Source organism: Pseudonaja textilis, chromosome 2 (assembly GCF_049901715.1).
Source record: "Pseudonaja textilis isolate UNSWEBS1 chromosome 2, rPseTex1.2, whole genome shotgun sequence".
NCBI lineage: Eukaryota > Metazoa > Chordata > Lepidosauria > Squamata > Elapidae > Pseudonaja > Pseudonaja textilis.
This window is the reverse complement of record NC_141991.1, coordinates 72,204,364-72,225,101: the sequence shown is the minus strand read 5'-3', so window position 1 is coordinate 72,225,101 and position 20,738 is coordinate 72,204,364. Positions and strand designations below refer to the sequence as shown.

Sequence of the window (20,738 nt, the reverse complement as noted above, 5' to 3'; positions counted from 1 at the left end):
CTAAATAAATCTGGTTATAGTATCGCTTTTCATTTAGCAAATGCAAGAGGGAAGGGAGAGGGACCAAAAAAAACCTGCCCATGTAAAGTTATGGAACTGAACTTCCAAACAGGGAGGGAGATGGGGGGAGGAAGCAATTTCCAAAGTCATCTGCTGCAGAAGAAACAGCATGACTCTTTAAGAACTCACAATTATATTATGAGTTGGTTTAATGTTTATTGTTAGGCTTCCATTGACCAGTGTCCACGCTTCATCAAGTGCATGAAGTATTATCCTGAATTATAGCTGTGGTTGAAAATAGGGAGAGGGGGCAGACGGAAGGAGGGGCTGTAATCCAGAAAATCAGAGGAAATGAGAAACAAGAAATATAGGCCTTGAGGAGATTATTAACAACAGCCATTCAAAAAGATCCGTTAATAAGGCTATCCTAATAAATATCAAATAAGATAATGAATCGTATTTCTATTTTTTAAAAAAAAGCTTTTCACAAATTGAACTGCATCCCAGTTTCCATCCTTTATGCACAGACATTTTCTGAGTGCAGATTTTCAACTAGAAGGGTGTATCTTCATTGCCATAGCGATGCCTCATAATTTAAAAGCAAAAGCAAAAACCAAATAGCTAACAACAGGAACAAAGAACCCAAAAAATTCCCCCCTCAGTTCTGTGAATTGCAATAAGAGGGATGGTTGGGCAGCCACTTCCTGATCTGCTAGTATGCATGAATGAGGAAGTTTTTTGGGGTATGGGCAGATGTGGCTTCTCTCTCCACTCTTCTTCAGTACCTGTCTAGCCTCTGGGTGCCATCAGACAGGACACAGAAGAGGCCAGGGGGGAAAAAAGGTCCATTCCACTCCAGTGAGGGCATTACAAGCAAGCAGGGCAATTGCTTCTTGTAAGCCATGATGAAGAGAAGAGGTAACAGGTGAGCTACCAAATGCCCAAGTATACTTGACCATACTAGGGCCAAACAGTAAGCCTGCATAAAAACCTGGGCTAAAGAAGTCCAATACCCATCACAAATGGCTGAAAATAAGATGACTAAAGGGTTTTTCAGTTCCACTGAGGTTTCATACACAGCAGTGGTGGTATTCAAATTTTTTTAGTACCAACTCTGTGGGCATAGTGTGGCTTGGTGGGCGTGGCTTGGTGGCAGGGGAAGGATACTGTAAGATCTCCATTCCCTCCCCACTCCTGGGGGAAGGATACTATAAAATCCCATTCTCTCCCCAACCCACTAACCTGCTTTCCATCTCTGTTCTCCTATGCAAGGCAACCAAAGAAGACCCAGCCGATCAGCTAGGACTCGGGAGGCAGAGAATAGATGGGGGCGAGGCCAGTCAGAGGTGGTATTTGCTGGTTCTCCAAACTACTCAAAATTTCCGCTACTGGTTCTCCAGGACCTGTCAGAACTGGCTGAATACCACCTCTGATACACAGAAGCTTAATCTGAGCCAGAAAGAACTTTGCCTGGCCACGGTCACACTAGGCAACATGAAATGCTCCAGCCAAGAATGACACTTGCCATTATGTGTAGGATCAATGTTACTTTCAAAAACAGTCAGCTTTCTAGCTTTGAGATGGTACAGAAAAGTGTTGCATTTTGATAGCTGGCCTGTAGAAAATCTCTATTAATCAGCCCATCCATCTGTTGTTGTGTTTTCAGGGCAATTGGTTCCCTTCCCCACTGCTGCATACAATGCTGCACACGAATTCTGTCTCATATATTCATCCAATTTTGCAACATAGCCACATTTTTCACAAGAAGTTTAGGCCAGCTTGCTTCATCTATGCAAATCACAGAAAATTGCTCAACTGTCAAAATATTGCAAGATCAACTTGATTCTGAGAGGTTTTAATAAAGTCTGCATTCCGTATGAAAAAAAAAAAACCCACAATCCTCTATACCATACTCATACAAAACAACACTCACCAATAGCTAAAAAGGCATCCCGGACATCTCCAGACATCCGTTTGTTGATGGCATGGGCCACATCATGATTTGTCATCTTAACAAACTCCTGGAAGACTACAATGATCAAAGACAGAATGTAAGAAATCTAAATTTCCGATGCAAGATTGACTTAAAAGATTATTCTGAGTTTCGAGGCTGGTAACAATTAGGGGATACCATGGAAAGCTTGCAGAACGAACTATTAACATCGACAGGGAAGGGCCTTAGCTGATTAAACGAACTTCCTGCTTTTGAATTTTTATGTCCCAAAATGTTGGCTTTCTCCAACAAAGGAGAATATTTTTCCCCACTTTCTTTAGCAAGTTGATTGTACCAGCCCCTTTTCTTCCAGTCCCTTAGGTGATGCCCCAACACTTTCCCAAAATTCAGGGTTAGCAGATCCGTGCTGCAAAAATCCAGGTGGCCATTAGATGTCAGGAACATAAGATTTATTTATTTTATTTATTTATTTTTGTCAATTGCTTACAAGATAATAGGTATAAGTAAAAACATCGTTATGAATACATGGATACATATAAGAAAAATGAAAGAAATAAAAGAAACAATAGGACAGGGATGGTAGGCACATTGGTGCACTTATGCACGCCCCCTACAGACCTCTTAGGAAAGGGGTGACATCAATAGTAGACAGTCTAAAGTTAAAGTTTTTGGGGTTTGGGGAAGAAACCAGAGTCAGACAGAGTATTCCAGACATTGACCACTCTGTTGCTGAAGTCGTATTTCCTGCAATCAAGCTTGGTGCAGTTAACCTTGAGTTTGTATCTATTGTTTGCTCTTGTGTTGTTAGGGTTGAAGCTGAAGTATTGACAGGTAGGACATTGCAATGTATGATTTTATATACTATACTTAGATTGGATCAAAGGCGGTGTAGTTCTAGGTTTTCTAGGTCTAGAATTTCAAGTCTGGTGGCATAAGGTATTCTGCAACAAGTAGAGGAGTGGAGAACTCTTCTTGTGAAATATTTCTGGACTTTCTCAACTGTGTTAATATCAGATACGTAATGTGGGTTCCAGACTGATGAGCTGTATTCAAGTATTGGTGTAGCAAATGTTTTGTATGCTCTAGTTATGAGTGTTATATTACCAGAGAAAAAGCTACGTAAGATTAGGTTAACAATTCTTAATGCCTTTTTGGCTATGTAGTTACAGTGGGCTCTAGTACTTAGATCATTAGAGATGAGTACTCCAAGATCCTTGACAGAGTTTGGATCATCAACAAAGTCTTGACTATTCAGCCTGTATTTTATTTTCTGATTTTTTTTTGCCAATATGTAGGACAGAGCATTTATTAGTTGAGATTTGAAGTTGCCATTTGATTGACCATTCTGATACATAGTCAAGGTCTTTTTGAAGGGTAGCAGTATTGTCTGTGGTGTTGAATAGCTCTACATCATCAGCGAAGAGAATGCAGTTGCTCTTGATATGATCACAGAGGTCATTTATGTAGAGTATGAAAAGAGTTGGTCCTAGAACACTGCCTTGGGGGACACCACTGTTGACAGGAACAGAATTTGATAGGATGCTTCCAATTTTGACCATTTGTTGTCTGTTTGACAGGAATGCTTCTATCCAGTTATGCAGGTATCCAGAGATACCATAAGATTTTAGTTTTAGGAATAGTTTGTCAAGTACCACTGAATCAAAGGCTTTACAGAAGTCTATGTAGATTGCATCTATTGCTTTGCCCTGCTTGAGTTGTGTAGTCCATATGTTTTTGCAGTAAGAGTAAGAGAGAGTTGCAGATTACATGATAATTTTTTCCTGAAACCAAATTGTTTATTAGAGAGTAGGTTGTTTGTTTTGTAAGTGGAGGATGATGGATTGGTTAATAATTGATTCCATGACTTTACAGGTGACGCAGCATAAAGAGATTGGTCCGTAATTTTCAACTAGGCTGGGGTCTCCCTTTTTGAAGATGGGGATGGCCGTGGCTTGTGACCATAGTTTTGGCAAGGAGCTGGTCCTGAAAGATTTTTCAAAGATTATGCTTAGAGGTTCAGCTATGGCAATGGATAGCTTTTTTAAGAAGCAGGCACATATTCCGTTCGGTCCAATAGATAGAGTTGGTTTTAGATTGCGTAGTGCTTTTTCAACATTGTCTTCTGTAAAACTGACATGTATTAGATCATTGTAGTTGTCTGTGGTTTGACTAGGAAATACTGGGCATGACTGATTGCTGTTTACAAATACTGAGCCAAAGAATGTGTTGAAGAGGTTGGCTTTAATAGTGTCGTCGTTGCAGTCTTTACCATTAGGTCCTTTCAGGGGTGGGATGGACCTTGAGTCTTTTAGTTTGTTGTTTACAAAATTGTAGAAAGCGCAAGTGGAATTGGTGCGTAGGTTTTCTTCTTGTTTAATGTGATACTTGGTGCATTCAGTTTTTATCTGGTGGCATAAATTTTTGTATCGGCTTTTGAAGTTGGCAGTGTGACCAGATTTGTTTTTCCGCCAAAGTGATTTCTTTTTGGATTGAAGCTTCCTTATTGTTATGGGTAGTTTGTTTTTTCTGGTTTTGGGAGTTGTTAAAGTTACATATAGTTTGATCACTCTTTTGACTTCAAGTAAAAATATGTTGTAATTTCAACAGTATTGCATCCAGTGAATAGAAATTGCCAATCAAGTGTTGTTTATAAGATCATAGTTGCCTTTTTTGAAGTTATAATTGGGGATTCCATCGTTGTGATGATTTTTGTGTGGATGTATGTTGAGACAAAAGTCTATCATGTTGTGGTCACTGTTGGAAAAGGGTTCTTTAATTTGTATTCCGTAACTTGAATTCAAACTATTGCAGAAGATGAGATCGAGGCAGTTGTTAAGTCTAGTGTTGCTGCTAGTTGTTCTAGTCCTAGATAAAGGAAACTCTCCTGACTGTTGGGTTTTTTTCACTGTCTAGTTCTGACAGCTTTACCTAAACAATTGCTTCAGACATCTATATAGCTGGAAACATCAAACTAGTTACTTTGTGCTTAGTCATGATTATAAACAGGGCATAAAAAACATACATTTTGGGAGAGCCAATTTTGGGAGGTTGTTATAGGTGCTCGATTAGGAGTTCTACTGCTCTTTTAGGCCTGAAAACTGGCTGGACCAGTCCAAGGTGTACATGCTTTTGGTGGGAAAAATAGGAGGCAGGAACATGACATATATTGCTTTGAGCTGTAAGATATAATCATTGCAACACATCCCTGTTGCCTTCCTACCTCTCCTGAGTTGGGCATAGCTCTGGGTGCACAAGATGCTCAGGAAGCGGGTCTCAAGGGATGTTGAATCATCACCGGAAACATCAGACAATTTCTGCAAAATCAATGAAGAATCAAGGGATGGAAGAGGAGAACAACAAAAAATGGGATCTAGTGACTGTCAAAAGTCTGTTTCGGAATAATCTAATCAGATGGTCATAATGTTGTTAAGATGCTATAAATCTGTTTGTCCAATCTATTGAGTTTGATGCCAGCATTTTATTCTTCACTAGTACTGTGCAGCAACAGAAAATATTTATCAGCCCAAACCCACCCTGGAAATCTTGTATGATATAATGGTTCTCTCACCACGTCTTATTTTTTATCAGTAAATACAGAACATACTGTCATTCATGCAGATCTAGTAATGGACCATAAGAATTTCCATGTCAAAAGACCATTACAGAGATAAGAGTCAAATTTAATTTGAAAAAAATATGAGCATCTCTGTTACGGAGTCTGATTTCTCCCCAATCCCAAGTGAGTATCCAACTGCTTTTCTATCTAGCCAAAATAAATAAATAAACAAGGAAAGATATTTTTTGAATTCGTTTTAGTGCATGGTGGGGCAAAGTTCCATAACAAAGCACAGGCAAGAACCCATTTTCCTATGGGATGCTTACGCATAGAGAAATAAACAGCACATCAGTGGACAGTACAAATTATCCCCAATAACTTTAATTCTCTTTATGTGGTAGTTATCACGCTGTTCCTGGCTGCTCTTTTGCTGCTTTGCAGTAAGTTCAAGATAATGTTCTTTTTCTCCATTCCGCCAACTGTGCAGTTGGGAAATGAAGCCTAAACAGCCCAAAACAGATAATACAGGCAGTCCTTGTCTAATGACTGCTTAGCAACCATTTAAACTTATGATGGCATTGAAAAACGTTTATGACCAGTCACCAAAATTACAATTGTCACAGAGTCCCATGGTCACCTGATCACTATTTGCAAGCCTCACAGTCAGCTTCTGATAAGCAAAGTCAATGAAGAAGCAGCAATAAGTTGCAAGTTGCAGTAATGTCATGCTTAAACAACTGTGGGTGATTAATGATTGCAGCAGAACTGACATCATAGGTGTAGCCCAGTCTTGTGACGTTTCACCTAACAACCATGTTGCCAGTCCCAATTGCGGTCATTAAGTAGGACTACAGTATCCGTAATTCTATCCGCACACTTTTTTTTTTTCAGTCACCTCAGGCTAGGAAGGCACATGAGCCCAGGCAATACAGAACAATATCTGAAATTGGGGAAGCAAATTAATATTGATTTGAAAAATATTATTGTGTGAGCCCAGAGAGGCACAGCATCAACAATCAGATTGATAGCGCATCTCTTTTCTCATTCCAAACAGGCCACATGCTTTTCATTCAAAAAGTCTCTGAAATCTTTGGCATTCCCAGTTAAGGGACCTCAGATAAGGTAGACCACTTAAAGACCCGGTTACGAAAGGCACAACAGAAAACACACTCTCTCTTTCTCTTTCTCTCTGTCTACTTGGTATTCCCAAGCAGATACAATAAAATTAGAGAATATATGGACCCTTGGTTGCTGTTTTGTCAACCTTGATGTAGTCTGCCACTTGTTGCCCAAAGGGCTTTCTTGGTGATGAGATCACAGACCCTTCACTTAAATTCAACTTTACCTTCACCCACACTTTACACTTAATGCATTAATTCTACCATTCCCTAAAGCCTGATGTAAGAAAAGCAAATGTATTTGTAGATCATCCTTCCCCAACCTGCATCTTGCAAATGTGCTAAAGCTGCTTTCAAGAATTTTTAGGCGATGTAGTTGGGAGAACTAGTCATAGACATTCAGAACATGTCAAGGAAAAATAAAGGGCAGGCACTCACCAGGGTTTCAGCAACCACCTGACAACAGAACGAAAGAGAAAGAGAGGGAGGGAGGGAGAGGAAGGGAACAAAGTCAGAGATGGTGTGGCACAGGTCACTCCACGGATTTCATAAATAAATTGCATCATTCTAAGATCTCAAGATGACATTGGCACCAATATAGCCTGCTTAATTATGGCAACAAAAGGAGTCCTATTGTCATGTTTTACTCAGATACTCTTACCAGATGCAGTTCCTCAATATTGAAGGGGCTAATTATGCACACATCCCTTAACTTTATTATTGACAATGACTAGAAATTCTCTATTTTGAAAAGTTATGCCATCTTTCCAATTAATGCAAAAGCAGAGGGGGACAGGAGATCTTGAAAGTAGCATGGAAACAGAAATAAGAAGGACTACATAAAGGAAGGTCACCCGTGGCACATAAGTGATGTTTGTACTAATGTTTTCTGATTGCATGTATTTGGCGTAAGGAGCCTCTTTCCAGCATTTTAGGAAACTGCTGGCAGTCTGCTGATATCCCTCCCTGCTCCAGAGACAGCTCTTTGAATATTTCCAGGGTGGGTAGGAGGGAAAGGAAGATTAAAAAGCTGCAGCATATATGACATAATGTGCACATGTGGCATGCATACCTATCCATTTTTACTATATATTATTACGGTAGTAGGTGGTTTTTCTGAAACAATAATGTTTAAAAATACACTTTCCTAACTTCACCAAAAAAAAACTTGTTAAAGAGGTCCCACGTTTTCAAATAGCAGCATAGAAAACTGTCTTTGGGATTTTGTTTATAAACTTTAAATTTGTGACCAGAAAACTTTCTTTATCCTTAGAACCTCAGCATTCAACCAAAGGCCATTATTTTCCCCTTGATTTGTCACAGACAGAAGAGATAGATTGTTGGGGACAATATGCTAACTTTGTAAACTTTTTAGGGAGTAATGTAAAGCACAAATATAAGTCTAAATGCTATTGCTACTGGTATATGCCTCTATGTGAGGAATGTAGGGACAGGAAGTAAACTGTCAACAGTTTCCTGAATATCTGAAAAAAGGCTAAAGTCTTTGCTCCCCACAACTTTCAATAGGAAAGGAAAACACAGCAAAGAAAAAGGAACAATGAGCTAACTGAAGAGATCGGCAGAAAAAATATTTAGGCAAAGAAATGTGGAAGATAACAGAAATTAACCTGTGCAAAAAAAGATTAATTTTTAGGTGAAGAAAAAAGGCCTGCGAAAAATACTTCCAGCTTCAGTATGAGAACATGCCACCCATGCTAAAATTACAGCAGATTAAGGACAATGCGGTATGTTGATCTGAAGCAGTTCTGTTTTCCCAGCTTGTTTTAAGCATTGAATAAAAATACAGTAAGTTCCTATGATCTGGCTAAAAAAATTCACACTTGGGCTACTCTTTTGCCTCTGCTACTCTTTTTCCTGCTTACTTAGATGCAGCTGCCACAAGCATTGCTTTCAAAATCATGCAATAGCCTGCAGAAATATTAGAACTCCCTCTCGTGGAAACAGTCCTACTTGCATCACTTCACATTATCCAGAGTTCAGTTGGTGACTTATAAACGTTTGCTCTTCTTCCTGAATATGGCATGTATTAAAAATGGATTACTTAACCAATTTAACATTATGAGTGTCCCTTAACATGGAATTGCAAAAAATATATATGATGAGTTACGGTTATTACTTTTTGGGAAATGAAAAGCTTCAATCAAAAAACCCACATTAAAATTTGACATGCATGAATTACCTGCACAGTGCAACTGGGTTCACACATGATACTAAGGCATTGGCATGGGCTTAGTGTGTTGTGTGAACCCAAACAATTGCAGCTAAATAATTGCAAAGCCTAAATAAATCATGTTTGCATGGTGTTGTCCCAAATCTGTTTCTATACCTTATAGCAGGGGTCTTCAAACTGGACAGCTTTAAGACCTGTGGACTTCAACTCCCAGAATTCCTCCTCCAGTCATGTTAGCTCAGGAATTCTGGGAGTTGAAATCCACAAGTCTTAAACTTGCCAAGTTTGAAGGCCCTTGGCTTAGAGCAAGAACTTCAATGGAGCTTTTTCACATGTTCTCTACTCCTGTCTGCTCTGGGAGTATCTTTTATGGCAAAGCATAGCTCATGCCACCCAACATTAACCTATTATCAACTCTAGAACCTCCAAATCTACATCATGGAAGAAAGGCAGCAGGCACAGCAGAACCCCTCCTGCACATGCATCTTTACTTACCTGAGCATCAGCATGAGCCTTTGTAAGATCTTCTCCTCCTTCATTGCGGTTACCCTGCAGTTAGACATTGAGAACTATTAATAAAATGCAAAAAATAGGCCCCTGGGAAGGGGCCAGAAATTAACATCTTTAAATAATTCACTACCTTTTTTGGCAACTACTAGTTTAATTGCCCATAGGCCTGGAGCAATGCTATGAGCTACAAAATCTGTGTTTTAAAAATGTAGATGCCCACTAGATGACACCAAAGAAGTAGAGTTTTCTGTATTCACTTGCTGCAATTTAATTGTTTAGATTTTTGCAGCAGGATCAGATAGCTCCACATGCCACCTACTGCAGAACTACAACTCCCAGCATTCTTTGATGATGATGATATCCATTCAATCATGCCCAGTTCTTGACAATTCTATGAACCAGCTCTCTCCATATTTTCCAATCTTGTACAACTTCTTTCAGTTGCTTAATGCTCTGACTGATGTCAGCTTTGATGGAGTCTTACTTTTTTTGGCAGCCTTGTTTTCTTTTCCTGTTGACCGTTCTGAGTATAGCTATTTTTTTTCCAAAGAGTTTGATTATATGCCATAGCCTGAATTTTGCTATTTTGCCCTCCAGTGATACATCTGATTTTATATGCTCTACTACCGGCTTGTTTATCACTGGCCATATTTTCTAGAGCAATTGAGCAACTGATAATTGAACCTCATAATATCCAGTGTGCCATATATATTCTGACCTAGGCAACATGGTCAATTACAATGCTACCACCTGATGCTTATTAGTAGAATATGTCCTCTAGCACTGGCCTTTATCCTTCTTTAAGTATGGTCCCCTCCCTGCTGCACATATCCAGCAAAATAAATGACATGGGAAGATATTTATATCGTAAAATATGTTTTTGGCAGCAATTATGAAAAGAGCACAGGCCTGGGAAGCATATACAGTAGTTCACTTCCACTCCTTTTTCAGAAAACACTGTACTGTGTTATTTTTTCAAAATGAGATTTCTTTCATTCTTATTGAGGATAAACAAATTATAGACACCAAATGAATGCTATCTGAAATGTATTCATGTGCTGAGCAATTTTAGATTTTATCTGCTGTTGCACAATAAATAAAAACTGAACAGCTTGAAGCTGCTTTCAAGTCCTATGCAACCTGCTTGCTTTCTGGTGTTGACTATAAGAACTGAGGCAGAAATTATCATTTGAACCTGAGTCCATTACAGCTCGGCAGCATGTCCCTGCATGCAAAAATATGCATAGAAGTGTTTTTTGTTTTTTCCTCAATTGAATGTACCACTATCAAATGCACAAGATTCCTTGATGAATTAAAAAAGAAATAAATAAAAAGAATGGCAACTTTTAAAGGTGGTTTAACAACGGATTCAGGTCATTAGATATTCAGAAGTATCAGACAGAAAACACTTATCTTTAACTAAAGGAGATTTAAGAATGTATTGTGGGGGGGAAAAAAACCTCTTACCAGTGCCAGAGAGACCAGGATCCTTTTGAAATGCCCTGAAGTGTCAGAACTCAGTGCATCCTCTAAAGATTTATGATAGGCTGGAAAAACACAAAAGAAGAAGGAAGTGTTTCGAGACACCCTGGATTCCTATGGAATTCCTGGGTGATTAAAAAGATATACCCATGTTGTTGTTGTTGTTGTATTAAAAAATGCAAATTGGGTTGTCAGAATGTTTTTTTTGTTTGTTTAGCCTGTAACCCTGAGATCTTCCAGTGCTCTCCTCTTTAAAAATTACCTACTGTATGCCTGGCCCTATTTAATCCTTTAAGGTCAGCTGCATGCAGACTTAACACTAGAAAACATCCATCCAAGTACTGATTCCATTTCTTAGTGTGTGAATAGGATATTCACATGAATGAAGCCCACGCGAATACTCTATTCTGAGTAGCTTCTACCCCTGAAGGTCAGTAGCTTCCAACCTTGATCTGACGCAATATGAGAGGTGACTATTTCCTTTGAGTCAAGCTCAACTCCTGCTATTTATAAGGACAGTCTACCTTGCTTTTTTTGCCAATATAGAAGTGATTTGTCATCCTGTTAGATTGGGAGCCCTATAGAAAATGCCAATGAGTAAGCAAGCAAGTAAATAATATGCGTACTGGCAAAATTTAAGCATTTTATACAACAAATGATAAATACTTTCCTGTTTCTTAGTCTCCTACATCATTTCCGCTTGAAGAATTATTGAAGAAACTCTTTTACCTTCTTTATAGGCTGCATTAATTGCTTGAATCTCTTGGTTATTCCGTGTGGCCAAAATTTCAATGAGAGTACTCTCATCAGTTCCAGCCCCCTGGAGTGATGTAAAGATATTTGATCATTTAGTCATTGTTAATATTTCAGGTCAGCTAAGCGCTCACATTTATAGGAAATGCCTAGTGCGTTGACATCCTGATATTTCCGCTTCTGAAAAAATTAATGGTTGGCTCAGAATTGAACCTATCAGCCTGAGTTGGCAATCTTTAGCAAGAAGGAAATCCCCCATTCTTTCTTAATTACTCTTTGAGATGAAGGCAAAAGAAGGTTTTTCTCCTCTCCTTCTCCGTTATGGGTTAAATTTATCTTTCTGTTCTTCAAATACAATATTAAAAAAAAAGTGTTCTACCTCCATGGCTTTCTTCAGCTGTTTTGCATCATAGAAGGCAGGTGGCATCATCAGTCCTAGAATAACCTTCGCTAAAGGTCCAGATATTTCAGATTTCAGGTCTGCCATAAGGTCCTGTCACAAGAGACACTCATGAAGGAAAACGAATTGGAAACTCCAAAGAAGTATGGCCAAATTAGACACAGGACATTTAATAATGATTGGAAACCCCTTATTGACTTTTTTTTAGGAAGCAGTAAAAATGATATATGGTTTTATATAACATATTATAGAGAAAATGTAAACAATGCTATAATCATAGAGTAAGATGTTAATTTATATTTATGTTTACAACTGCAATAAGAGAAAACTATAAGTCTTTTCTTTAAAATCCTTTCTTTGATCTCTGCATTTTCCTTCCTTCCTTCTCTGTACTCAAAATTCTAATAATTTTTTATTTAAAAGAAGAAGAAACTCCAAAAAGCTGATGCCAGTCAGGAAGACGATGTTTAGAAGAAAGGTTCTGACGTAACAAAATGGGACAGGGATTGGCCACTTGTGGCCACTCAATTATTCTTAAATTTTATCTCACATTAGTCCTAGCAAGCATGATCAACAGTGAGGCTTTATGAAATGAAAGTCCATCTACTTCTATTGGGCTGATTATTACCCTTCAGGCTCATTGGATCTGTGTTAATAATGCATGCAATATTCTGGAGTGCTAACCTTTTCTGTGGTAAGAGCAGGAAGGAAGAATGGCAGCAAATAGAGAAGACCTGCTTTAACTTAAGAACAGACTCTAGATGTAGTTGCCTCCACATGCAGGTAGAGCTTAATAATATGAGCTTAATAATTATTGCTTTGATAAGAGGCTTTTCTCCAGAGTCAAAATCTGCATACAGATTAAAAGTAATCTGTTATACACTGTATCCTTCAATATTGTTCTATATTTATAGGTCAGTTTGCCAGATACATGGAAGATATATAACAACTCATCCTTTTCATCTTCTGCTTACAAGTGTCAACTGAAGGTTAGGCATTCAGGCATTCAGAAGGTTAGGGATTCAGACATCTTGTCTGAGCAAAATGGTAAAAGATGGTCTCCTTTTAAAAAAAAAGACTAACAGACATTGATGGTGATTTGAGTAATAGATTGGTCCATGATATCCAACAAAGCAGGGAGAATGAATTTGTATTTTAATATGTTTTTCCAATCCTGAATGCCTCATGCATGCAAAGAATTTTATGGCACAAAACAAACAAAAACTTCAGAAGGATAATGGGGGAAGTTCTACAAATTTCCAGAGTATTATAATCATGTTCCTCTTTGCTCTCTCCTGTGCAGCTTGTTTTCCTTTTTTTAAAAAAAGAACAAATATTGAAACATGGACCTCCAGCATACCTTACATATTTATATAAGCATCCTGAAATCAACAGATCTTTAATATGTATTCAGCTACACACACACACACACATGCATGCACATGCACACACACCATAGATTTGAACTAGCAGTTGAAATGGTTATGCAGAAGGTCTAGAAGGCATCTAATTGGGGAAGGCAACCAATGAAAGAATGACCTTAATTCTTTATTTTTAAAAGTAACACCAAACTTACAATAGGCCATCTGTAAGAGTTATTGCATAAGAGCTCCTGCAATAAATCAATCAATTGAATGTTGGGGAAAAGGAATGAAATACAAAAGAAGAGGTTGTACTAATTACCCGGCCATAATGAGACTTGTATGCTTTTATGATCTCTTGTCTCTGGTCATTACTCCGCTGTGTGACAACTTCAATGATGGCATCTTCATCTGTGCCTGGAACCCAGTAAACAGAACACATTCAACCATTTTTTTTTCCAGTTCAATAATATTTAATCTTGACTCTTGCACTTAGTCAGGGAAGTAACCCCAAGAAAGAACAAAAAGGAAACTGTTCACCACTGGGTTGAGAGAGAACATATTCGCTCTTTGTTAAGATCAATTACTCAACTTACTGCCTATAGGATTTTTTAAAAAATCCTATTATTTTCTGATCCCTTACAAACTCACCATCCTTAGAGGTTTTTTTATCCCTATTACAACTATTACAACTGATTGAAGAAAAATCAAATCAGTGGATAAGCTCAATAACAGCAGCACTTTGCTTCTGGTTTCTGTGTGGAAAATTCCTGAATTATTCCTGCGGGGTATGATTTACTGCAGTATGCTCAGATGGTTACCACATGGCCCTAAAGACTGTAACTTCATTCCTGTCTTAAAAATAGATTTGGGAGTGGCAAGGAGAAACACACTTAATTAGCTTGAGATGCAACTGCATAAGAACTATTACCATTAATACAACTCAAACCCCAATCATGCTCATGCTATTCAATGCAAACCATGATCCCTAACTTGTCAAGTATTTTGCAAGCCCACATCTTACTGATTACAGTTGTTATAGAGCAGGAAGGAATGTGACTGTTGATGTTCTTTGCAATAGCTCCTTCCTTAGGAATAGCTTCCCGCCCGGCAAAGCATGGTTGCCCCCTCCCCCCGGACTTCTCTGAGGTAAAATGTGGCTTTTCCAGAAAGCTTTTGGGGAGTAATTATATGCAACAGGGTCACACCAAATAAATCTTAGTTCATTGATTTTATTACCTAATTTGAGAGGTTGTATTTTGGATTTTATTATTTTAATGAATAAAAATATAGCTTATTATTCTGTTTATCTTTTTAAAAGATCTGTAAGCCATCTGTTAAGTCTCAGGAAGTGATTAAGTCTCTTGTCAGGTTTCCAAGTATAAATCAATGAACAAATGCAATATGGTTTATGGCAGGGGTCTCCAACCTCCAAGCTTGCTGAGGAATTCTGGGAGTTGAAGTCCACAAGTCTTAAAGTTGCCAAGGTTGGAGACCCCTGGTTTATGGTATTCTAATTGGATGCTCAGGGAATGTCTCTTACTTAGCAATATAGAAGCATAACAAATAGAAACAAAGTCATTCAGCTGTTTTTAGACATCACTCTGACTATATTCTTCATTTTCTTCCTACCACATTGAAGTTAAATAGAATGGCAAGAGCTACTGACAAGAGTATCAAGACTAGGCAACGGCTTGAGAGGCAATGGGTTCTCTATCCTGAGCATTTTTCCTAACTATAATGAGCTTCTTGATACAACAGTGCCATCTCCTGGGTCTTAGAGGAAACCGAATATCATTTGGTCACTGTCAGTAACTAACAGGATGCAAGGACTCTGCATTGATACGGTTTTTATGGAGCATTTGCTGCCTGGATGACTTGCAGATGGTGACCGATCACCAGAACCATTCTTCTCTTTCCAGAATCACAAAATCAGAAGAGTAACCACTTCTTCTTCCATGAATGAAGATTCAGGAATGTGACCTATTATATCTCAAAATATCCTTTTTGTAAATCTAGTAACAAGGCCCTCTTCCAACATTTGTGGAGGTTTTTTTTTTCATTTTCTGCTTATTTAATTTTAAAATATTCCTTTTTGCATTATTACACAGCCTTGTATCAAATGTAACTAAATGGCATAACAGACATAGTAACATACTTCACAACTGTGTATCATCTTCCCTAAAATACATAGGCAGTTGTGATGTGCAGCAAGTTCAGCACTGTACACTGCTGGCATTGCACTGGCTTCTCTTTCATGGCTGCCTAGGATTTAGTCAGATTATCAATCTCTCCAATCAGCTACATGAGGGAGAACTATAAGGCAATGATAGCCAACAAATGTTTTAGAGTGATGGTTCTCAACCTTTTCTTCATCACGAACCTGCCATGGTGGCACAATGGTACGAATGCAGTACTGCAGGCTACTTCTGCTGACGGCTGGCTACCAACAGTTCAAGTTTAACCAGGCTCAAGATTGACTCAACCTTCTATCCTTCCAAGATTGGTTAAAATGGGGACCCACATTATTGAGGGCAATATGTTGACTCGGTAAACCATTTAGAGAGGGCTGTAAAGCACTATGAAATGGTATATAAGTCTAAGTGCTATTGCTATTGCGTACCTTTTGTGGCCATGTACCATGACCATGAACCACCAAGACTTAACCCAAGATTTAAATCATGTCTTCGTGGACAACCTGTGACAACATCATAGTCCTCCAGTGGTCCGCGGACTACAGGTTTCAAACCACTGTTTTAGAGTGTTTTTAACATTGGGTATTGATTCTAGTAGAACAAAACCTAACGGCGGAGTTCTACATGGCAAGGTTGAGATGCTGGTTACATCATTCCCTGAATGTGACTGGAAACGGGGAATGAATTTAGAAAATTACCTACACTTTAAAATCATTCAGCTAAAAAAGCTTGCCTTAGGAAGAAATCAGGCCAAGAAATAATGCTTCGTACCCGGAAAACCTACAAATGTTACTACTTTACCACCAAATAAAAAGAAGAGTAATTGTTTCTTGCTCTGCATCAGGGCATTGCAAAGGGTCACTTACCAAATCCCTTCATGGCTTTCCTGAGCACTTTTGCATCACCATCAGCATTGAAATTTGCAGCTGGACTAATGGTTCCTTTCAGCTGTAGAAAAGTTAAGAGTGGTTTAAATTAAAATTATGTATTTTAATAGGGGAAAGGCGTAGAAAGGGGGCCAAGCAGAAGGGCTTCCAAATAAGGCAGCTCTATCTATCTCCTAACTATTGCTATTTTATTTAAAACAAAGAAAATATAATAAAACAATTGGAGAAGAACTGGATAAATTCCATGCTCATGCATCTCCCAGAGTCAGCATGTGGAGGGCGTCTTTCAGTGATATTTCAAATTCGCAGTGCCTATTTCTGATTTACATCAGCAATGTTCTAGACATTAATTCAAAAAGACGTGGTTTCTTTAGGACTGATTCCCCAACCATTTTACATGCAAAAAGCCTAGGATGAATTCACAGAGCCCGTTCCAGTGATTATATAGAGTAATCTAATCACTGTGTGTTTCCTTGTACTGGGCAGTACAAGTCATGATAGAAGAATAGTCTGAGAAAGGAGGAGGTTTACTTGGTAAAATAATCCACTAATAAGGGGCATTGTGAATTCACCCTTTAAAAACAATAAGTGAAAAGTTTAGTAAGTTGATCAGCTCACACAGCAAAACAAGCCAAGGAAGAAAACCCCTCTATTGCTAATTTGATTTTATAACAGAAGCTATGGATTGTTTTCTTAACATAGCTCTAAGGATCCATATTGCAGATGCATTTATGAAGCTGCAGTGATTCTCCTGGGTATGTATGGGCACTTCCATTGAACTGTTTTTTAGTTTTATCGTCAGATAGCCTATTGTTGAGGAATAACCAATATCCCCAAATGTTAATTCTTAACGATACAGAAAACTAAGGAAGGAGAAAATAATTTTTCTAACTATGAATGCATATTAGTTAAAGTGGCATGTTTAGAAAATGTTAGAAAGGGAGAATTGTTGAGTAGGCAAGATATCCAAGAGGTCTAGAGCGTTAGCAGCGGATAGAGTGAAGCAGTTGTAGTTTTGAGCCAGCAAGCCACAGGTAGGGGAAGGGAAGGCTGGCTTCTAACCTCCAATTTGGCCACTGCACTAAGTTCCCACATCTGATAGGCCACCTGCGCAGCTTCAGGGAAGAACTCACCTGCAGCACTGGAAGGGGAGGGATGGAAAGATACAAGGTGGGTGACATTTGCAGAGACACAGTAAAATGTGAAGATGCAAATCCAGTGCAAATTAGCTGGTGCCAGTCACACTGTCCCATCCACCCCCTCTCACCTAAATGTCCAAACAACATCCATTCATCTACCTGCCCATCCATCCATCCATCCATCCATCCTTTTCTGTAATAACTTGGTACATTTTTATAAGAGGCATGGTAGAAAGAAGGCTAGTTGATGTGTTTGCCTAAGAATTTTTCCTAAGAAAAAGGTGACGGTCTTTTTTTCTTTCCTTTTGCAAAAGGCAGCTGCAGTCCTTCTTAATCCGTACTAAGATCATAGGGAAATTATTAAAAGCCTATGTTAGCCCAACTCTAAAACCTTAACTAGGTCTAATCTTGATTGAGCCCAATCTTTTGCTTTTGAATAAAAAGGAAACATCAATATAGCTTTGGGCTTTGAATGAAAAGGTGGGAAAACAATTAATGAAGGTACCCTTTATACCAAATGTAGCCTGTAAGGCTACTTCTTCAGTTGAATACTTTATTTCAATGCCATTTGAGAATTGCAAAAATAGTACATGAATAGGGTAGTGCAAGTGATTCTAAGATCTCTTTAAAACAAAATGCTATTCCACTCTTCTCTGCATTGATTTCCATGTAAAAGATATATCTGTAGTCCTCATGCTTAGTAAATCATTGATCATTCAATATTGGTCAGCACTAATGTTGACATATGCAATTTGCCTAAGCTATCCTCCCATCCATTCTTCTACTTTCTAGGTGTCCCAACTACATTACTTAATATTTGTAGCTATCACAACTGTGGTGAGAGTTAATATTTAATGTATCTGAAATGCAATAGGTTAGTGAAGGCTGGTCCAAAATGTACATAAAACCTATAAAATCTCACAGGTTCAACTACTGAATTTGGGCAGTAGCAGTATATACCCACACACTGGATCAAGTTCTGAAATGCATTTATAGAGAAAGAGAGAGGAAGCTGAACCTGCTTAGATCTAGTTTATGGAGGCTTAATCATGGAAAAGGATAAGAATCAGTTCTTTGCTGATCAGAGCATTTCAAAACACATAGCAATATGCTCCTACTGCATTTTGTGGCTGAGACATTATGATTAAAAACACATTACAATATGATTGATTATGTGCCATCAAGACTGTGTCAACTCTTAGTGAACACAGATTTCTCCCATAATTATAATACGAACATTAGGAGTATTTTAAAAGGCTCGAAGTCCTTCCAGGCAGACAAACACATATTTAGCTTATCAACAAAAACTGAGCTGAAGGGCCTGCTGTTCAAGGATAGTTCAACTGACCATCTTCAGATGAAAAACCTCACTTCTAGAAAAACTACTGAAATTTTGGGAGAAGGTATTTGCTATGATAGAAACTAGCCCTGCAAGGGGAAAAAAAATATTCCACTTGGGAAATAACATTATTAGAGGTACAGGCCCCAAAGAAGTTTCAGCAACTGAGGGCCATTTAAAAAGCATTCCTCCCCCATAAGAAACCATGCTTCAGAATTGGACTTACTCATCATCTCCCCCGCACAGTTTCAGTAGTGCTTTTTTGTAATCACCTGACGTGTCACTCTGTAAAAGGGAGAGAGGAAAACTCAGCTCTTCACAATTATAACCAAAGTGCAAATCATCCTTAAGATGGAAGCTATATTACCTAAATGGCATGTCACGAAAACTAACCTAAGCTCTCACAAAACAAATTTAACCCAATCATCTCTCTTTAAGGTTGCCTGAATCATTCTGTGTTGATGATCTCTTCCAAGCATAACATGAAGAATGAGATACCAGATACCTTCAGGAGTATTAGATCCCTTCTTAGTAATATTCAGTGCATTATAAAAGCAAACAAAAAGCGATGATAAATTTTGCACAACTTCTGCAGTGCAAATATACAGTATTTACCTCAATCATATGATGCAAAGATTTTTCATACTTAGTCCGGAATATTTCCCGAATATCCAACATATCAATCTCACTCCGTGACACCATGATGCGAATCAGCGTGTTATCCCTTGTTCCCAAACCCTAGAATGAATCATTTAAGGTCACAAAGATCCCAAAGGAACGTGGGATGTTCAAAAGTTTTAATGAGTACAGTTGTTTATAGAAGATGCTGGAATCCAATATGAGGCTATTCCCAATCGTCACATGCATCTCAAAAAAACCCTCAAAGGCTTTTTCTTCTTTCTACATGCGACCTGTATAATAGTTCATCTATCAGCTGAATTCATTATTTTTCAAAATGTCAGATATAATATGAAGAGCACATGCTATCTGTGCCTCATAACTATAGGAGAGTCAGAGTTTTTTCAGTCATGGAAAAATTTATAGGGCATCCTAGATAAAATACTGCTGGAATATTTTGAATAGTATTCATAAACTATAAACCCAACTGAAAGGAACGGATTTGCAATAGTTTTATTAGCAGAAGAATACAGTTATTAACTATAATAGTAGTAACTGATTAATATTATGTCAATATTGTTTAACCTTTATTTTATGATAAATTGATTATATTTTATTCTTTATTAATTGCATATGTTATTCTGAATACATTTCTCTAAATATGGCTTCTTAATACTATTTGCTAAAGTCAATTTTTGGCTAAGAAATTTTTAAAAACCCTATATTAGAAATATGAATTATGTTAAAACACATTTTCTTAATTTTCTTGTTCTCTGACCTTCTTTTTTAAAACATCAAACATTTATCTGAATCACTCTTTGTACAAATGCTGATTACACATTATGCCTATAATGAATTGTGACTGGTGAAAGCTAAACAAGTTGCTTCTTATTGCAATAACATTTATGATACAAACTTGGCTGTTTAAATAGACTTAATTTATTCAGTAACTCCAAACCCGTTTTCAAAAACATGTGGTGGCATAATATCCTGTGCACAGTTAGAATCTGTATAGTTGAGCTGACACAGATTCAAACCACACTTGTTAAGGCTAGCATCTCATTTTTATGAACTATCATAGTAAAAGGTCACAGGGTATAATTATTAAAATTGGCTAAGTGTTCATTCCTTGGAACTGAATAGGTGGACATGGATTTAAATTTCCACTCAATGTTTTAATCTTGATACTAGAAAAGTCCAAACAGTTAAAATCTAGAGATGTCAGCAGTGGTACT

General features: G+C 37.9%; 1 protein-coding gene across 4 annotated transcripts in view; it reads right to left on the bottom strand.

The window, feature by feature from the left end:
• Positions 1-20,738, bottom strand: part of ANXA6 (annexin A6) — a 48,741-nt gene that overhangs the window by 2,692 nt on the left and 25,311 nt on the right. For 2 of the 4 annotated variants that reach the window (XM_026696625.2, XM_026696626.2), the window contains exons 12-23: positions 19,501-19,623; positions 19,112-19,170; positions 17,470-17,548; positions 16,387-16,468; positions 13,648-13,742; positions 11,944-12,057; positions 11,541-11,631; positions 10,797-10,876; positions 9,315-9,368; positions 7,067-7,084; positions 5,175-5,268; positions 1,934-2,029 (exon numbers count right to left, since the gene is read on the bottom strand). In XM_026696625.2, coding sequence (XP_026552410.1) covers positions 1,934-2,029; positions 5,175-5,268; positions 7,067-7,084; positions 9,315-9,368; positions 10,797-10,876; positions 11,541-11,631; positions 11,944-12,057; positions 13,648-13,742; positions 16,387-16,468; positions 17,470-17,548; positions 19,112-19,170; positions 19,501-19,623 — 985 coding nt within the window. The remainder of the gene's footprint in view (positions 1-1,933; positions 2,030-5,174; positions 5,269-7,066; positions 7,085-9,314; positions 9,369-10,796; positions 10,877-11,540; positions 11,632-11,943; positions 12,058-13,647; positions 13,743-16,386; positions 16,469-17,469; positions 17,549-19,111; positions 19,171-19,500; positions 19,624-20,738) is intronic. The other 2 variants (XM_026696627.2, XM_087924265.1) reach the window with 1 other exon arrangement.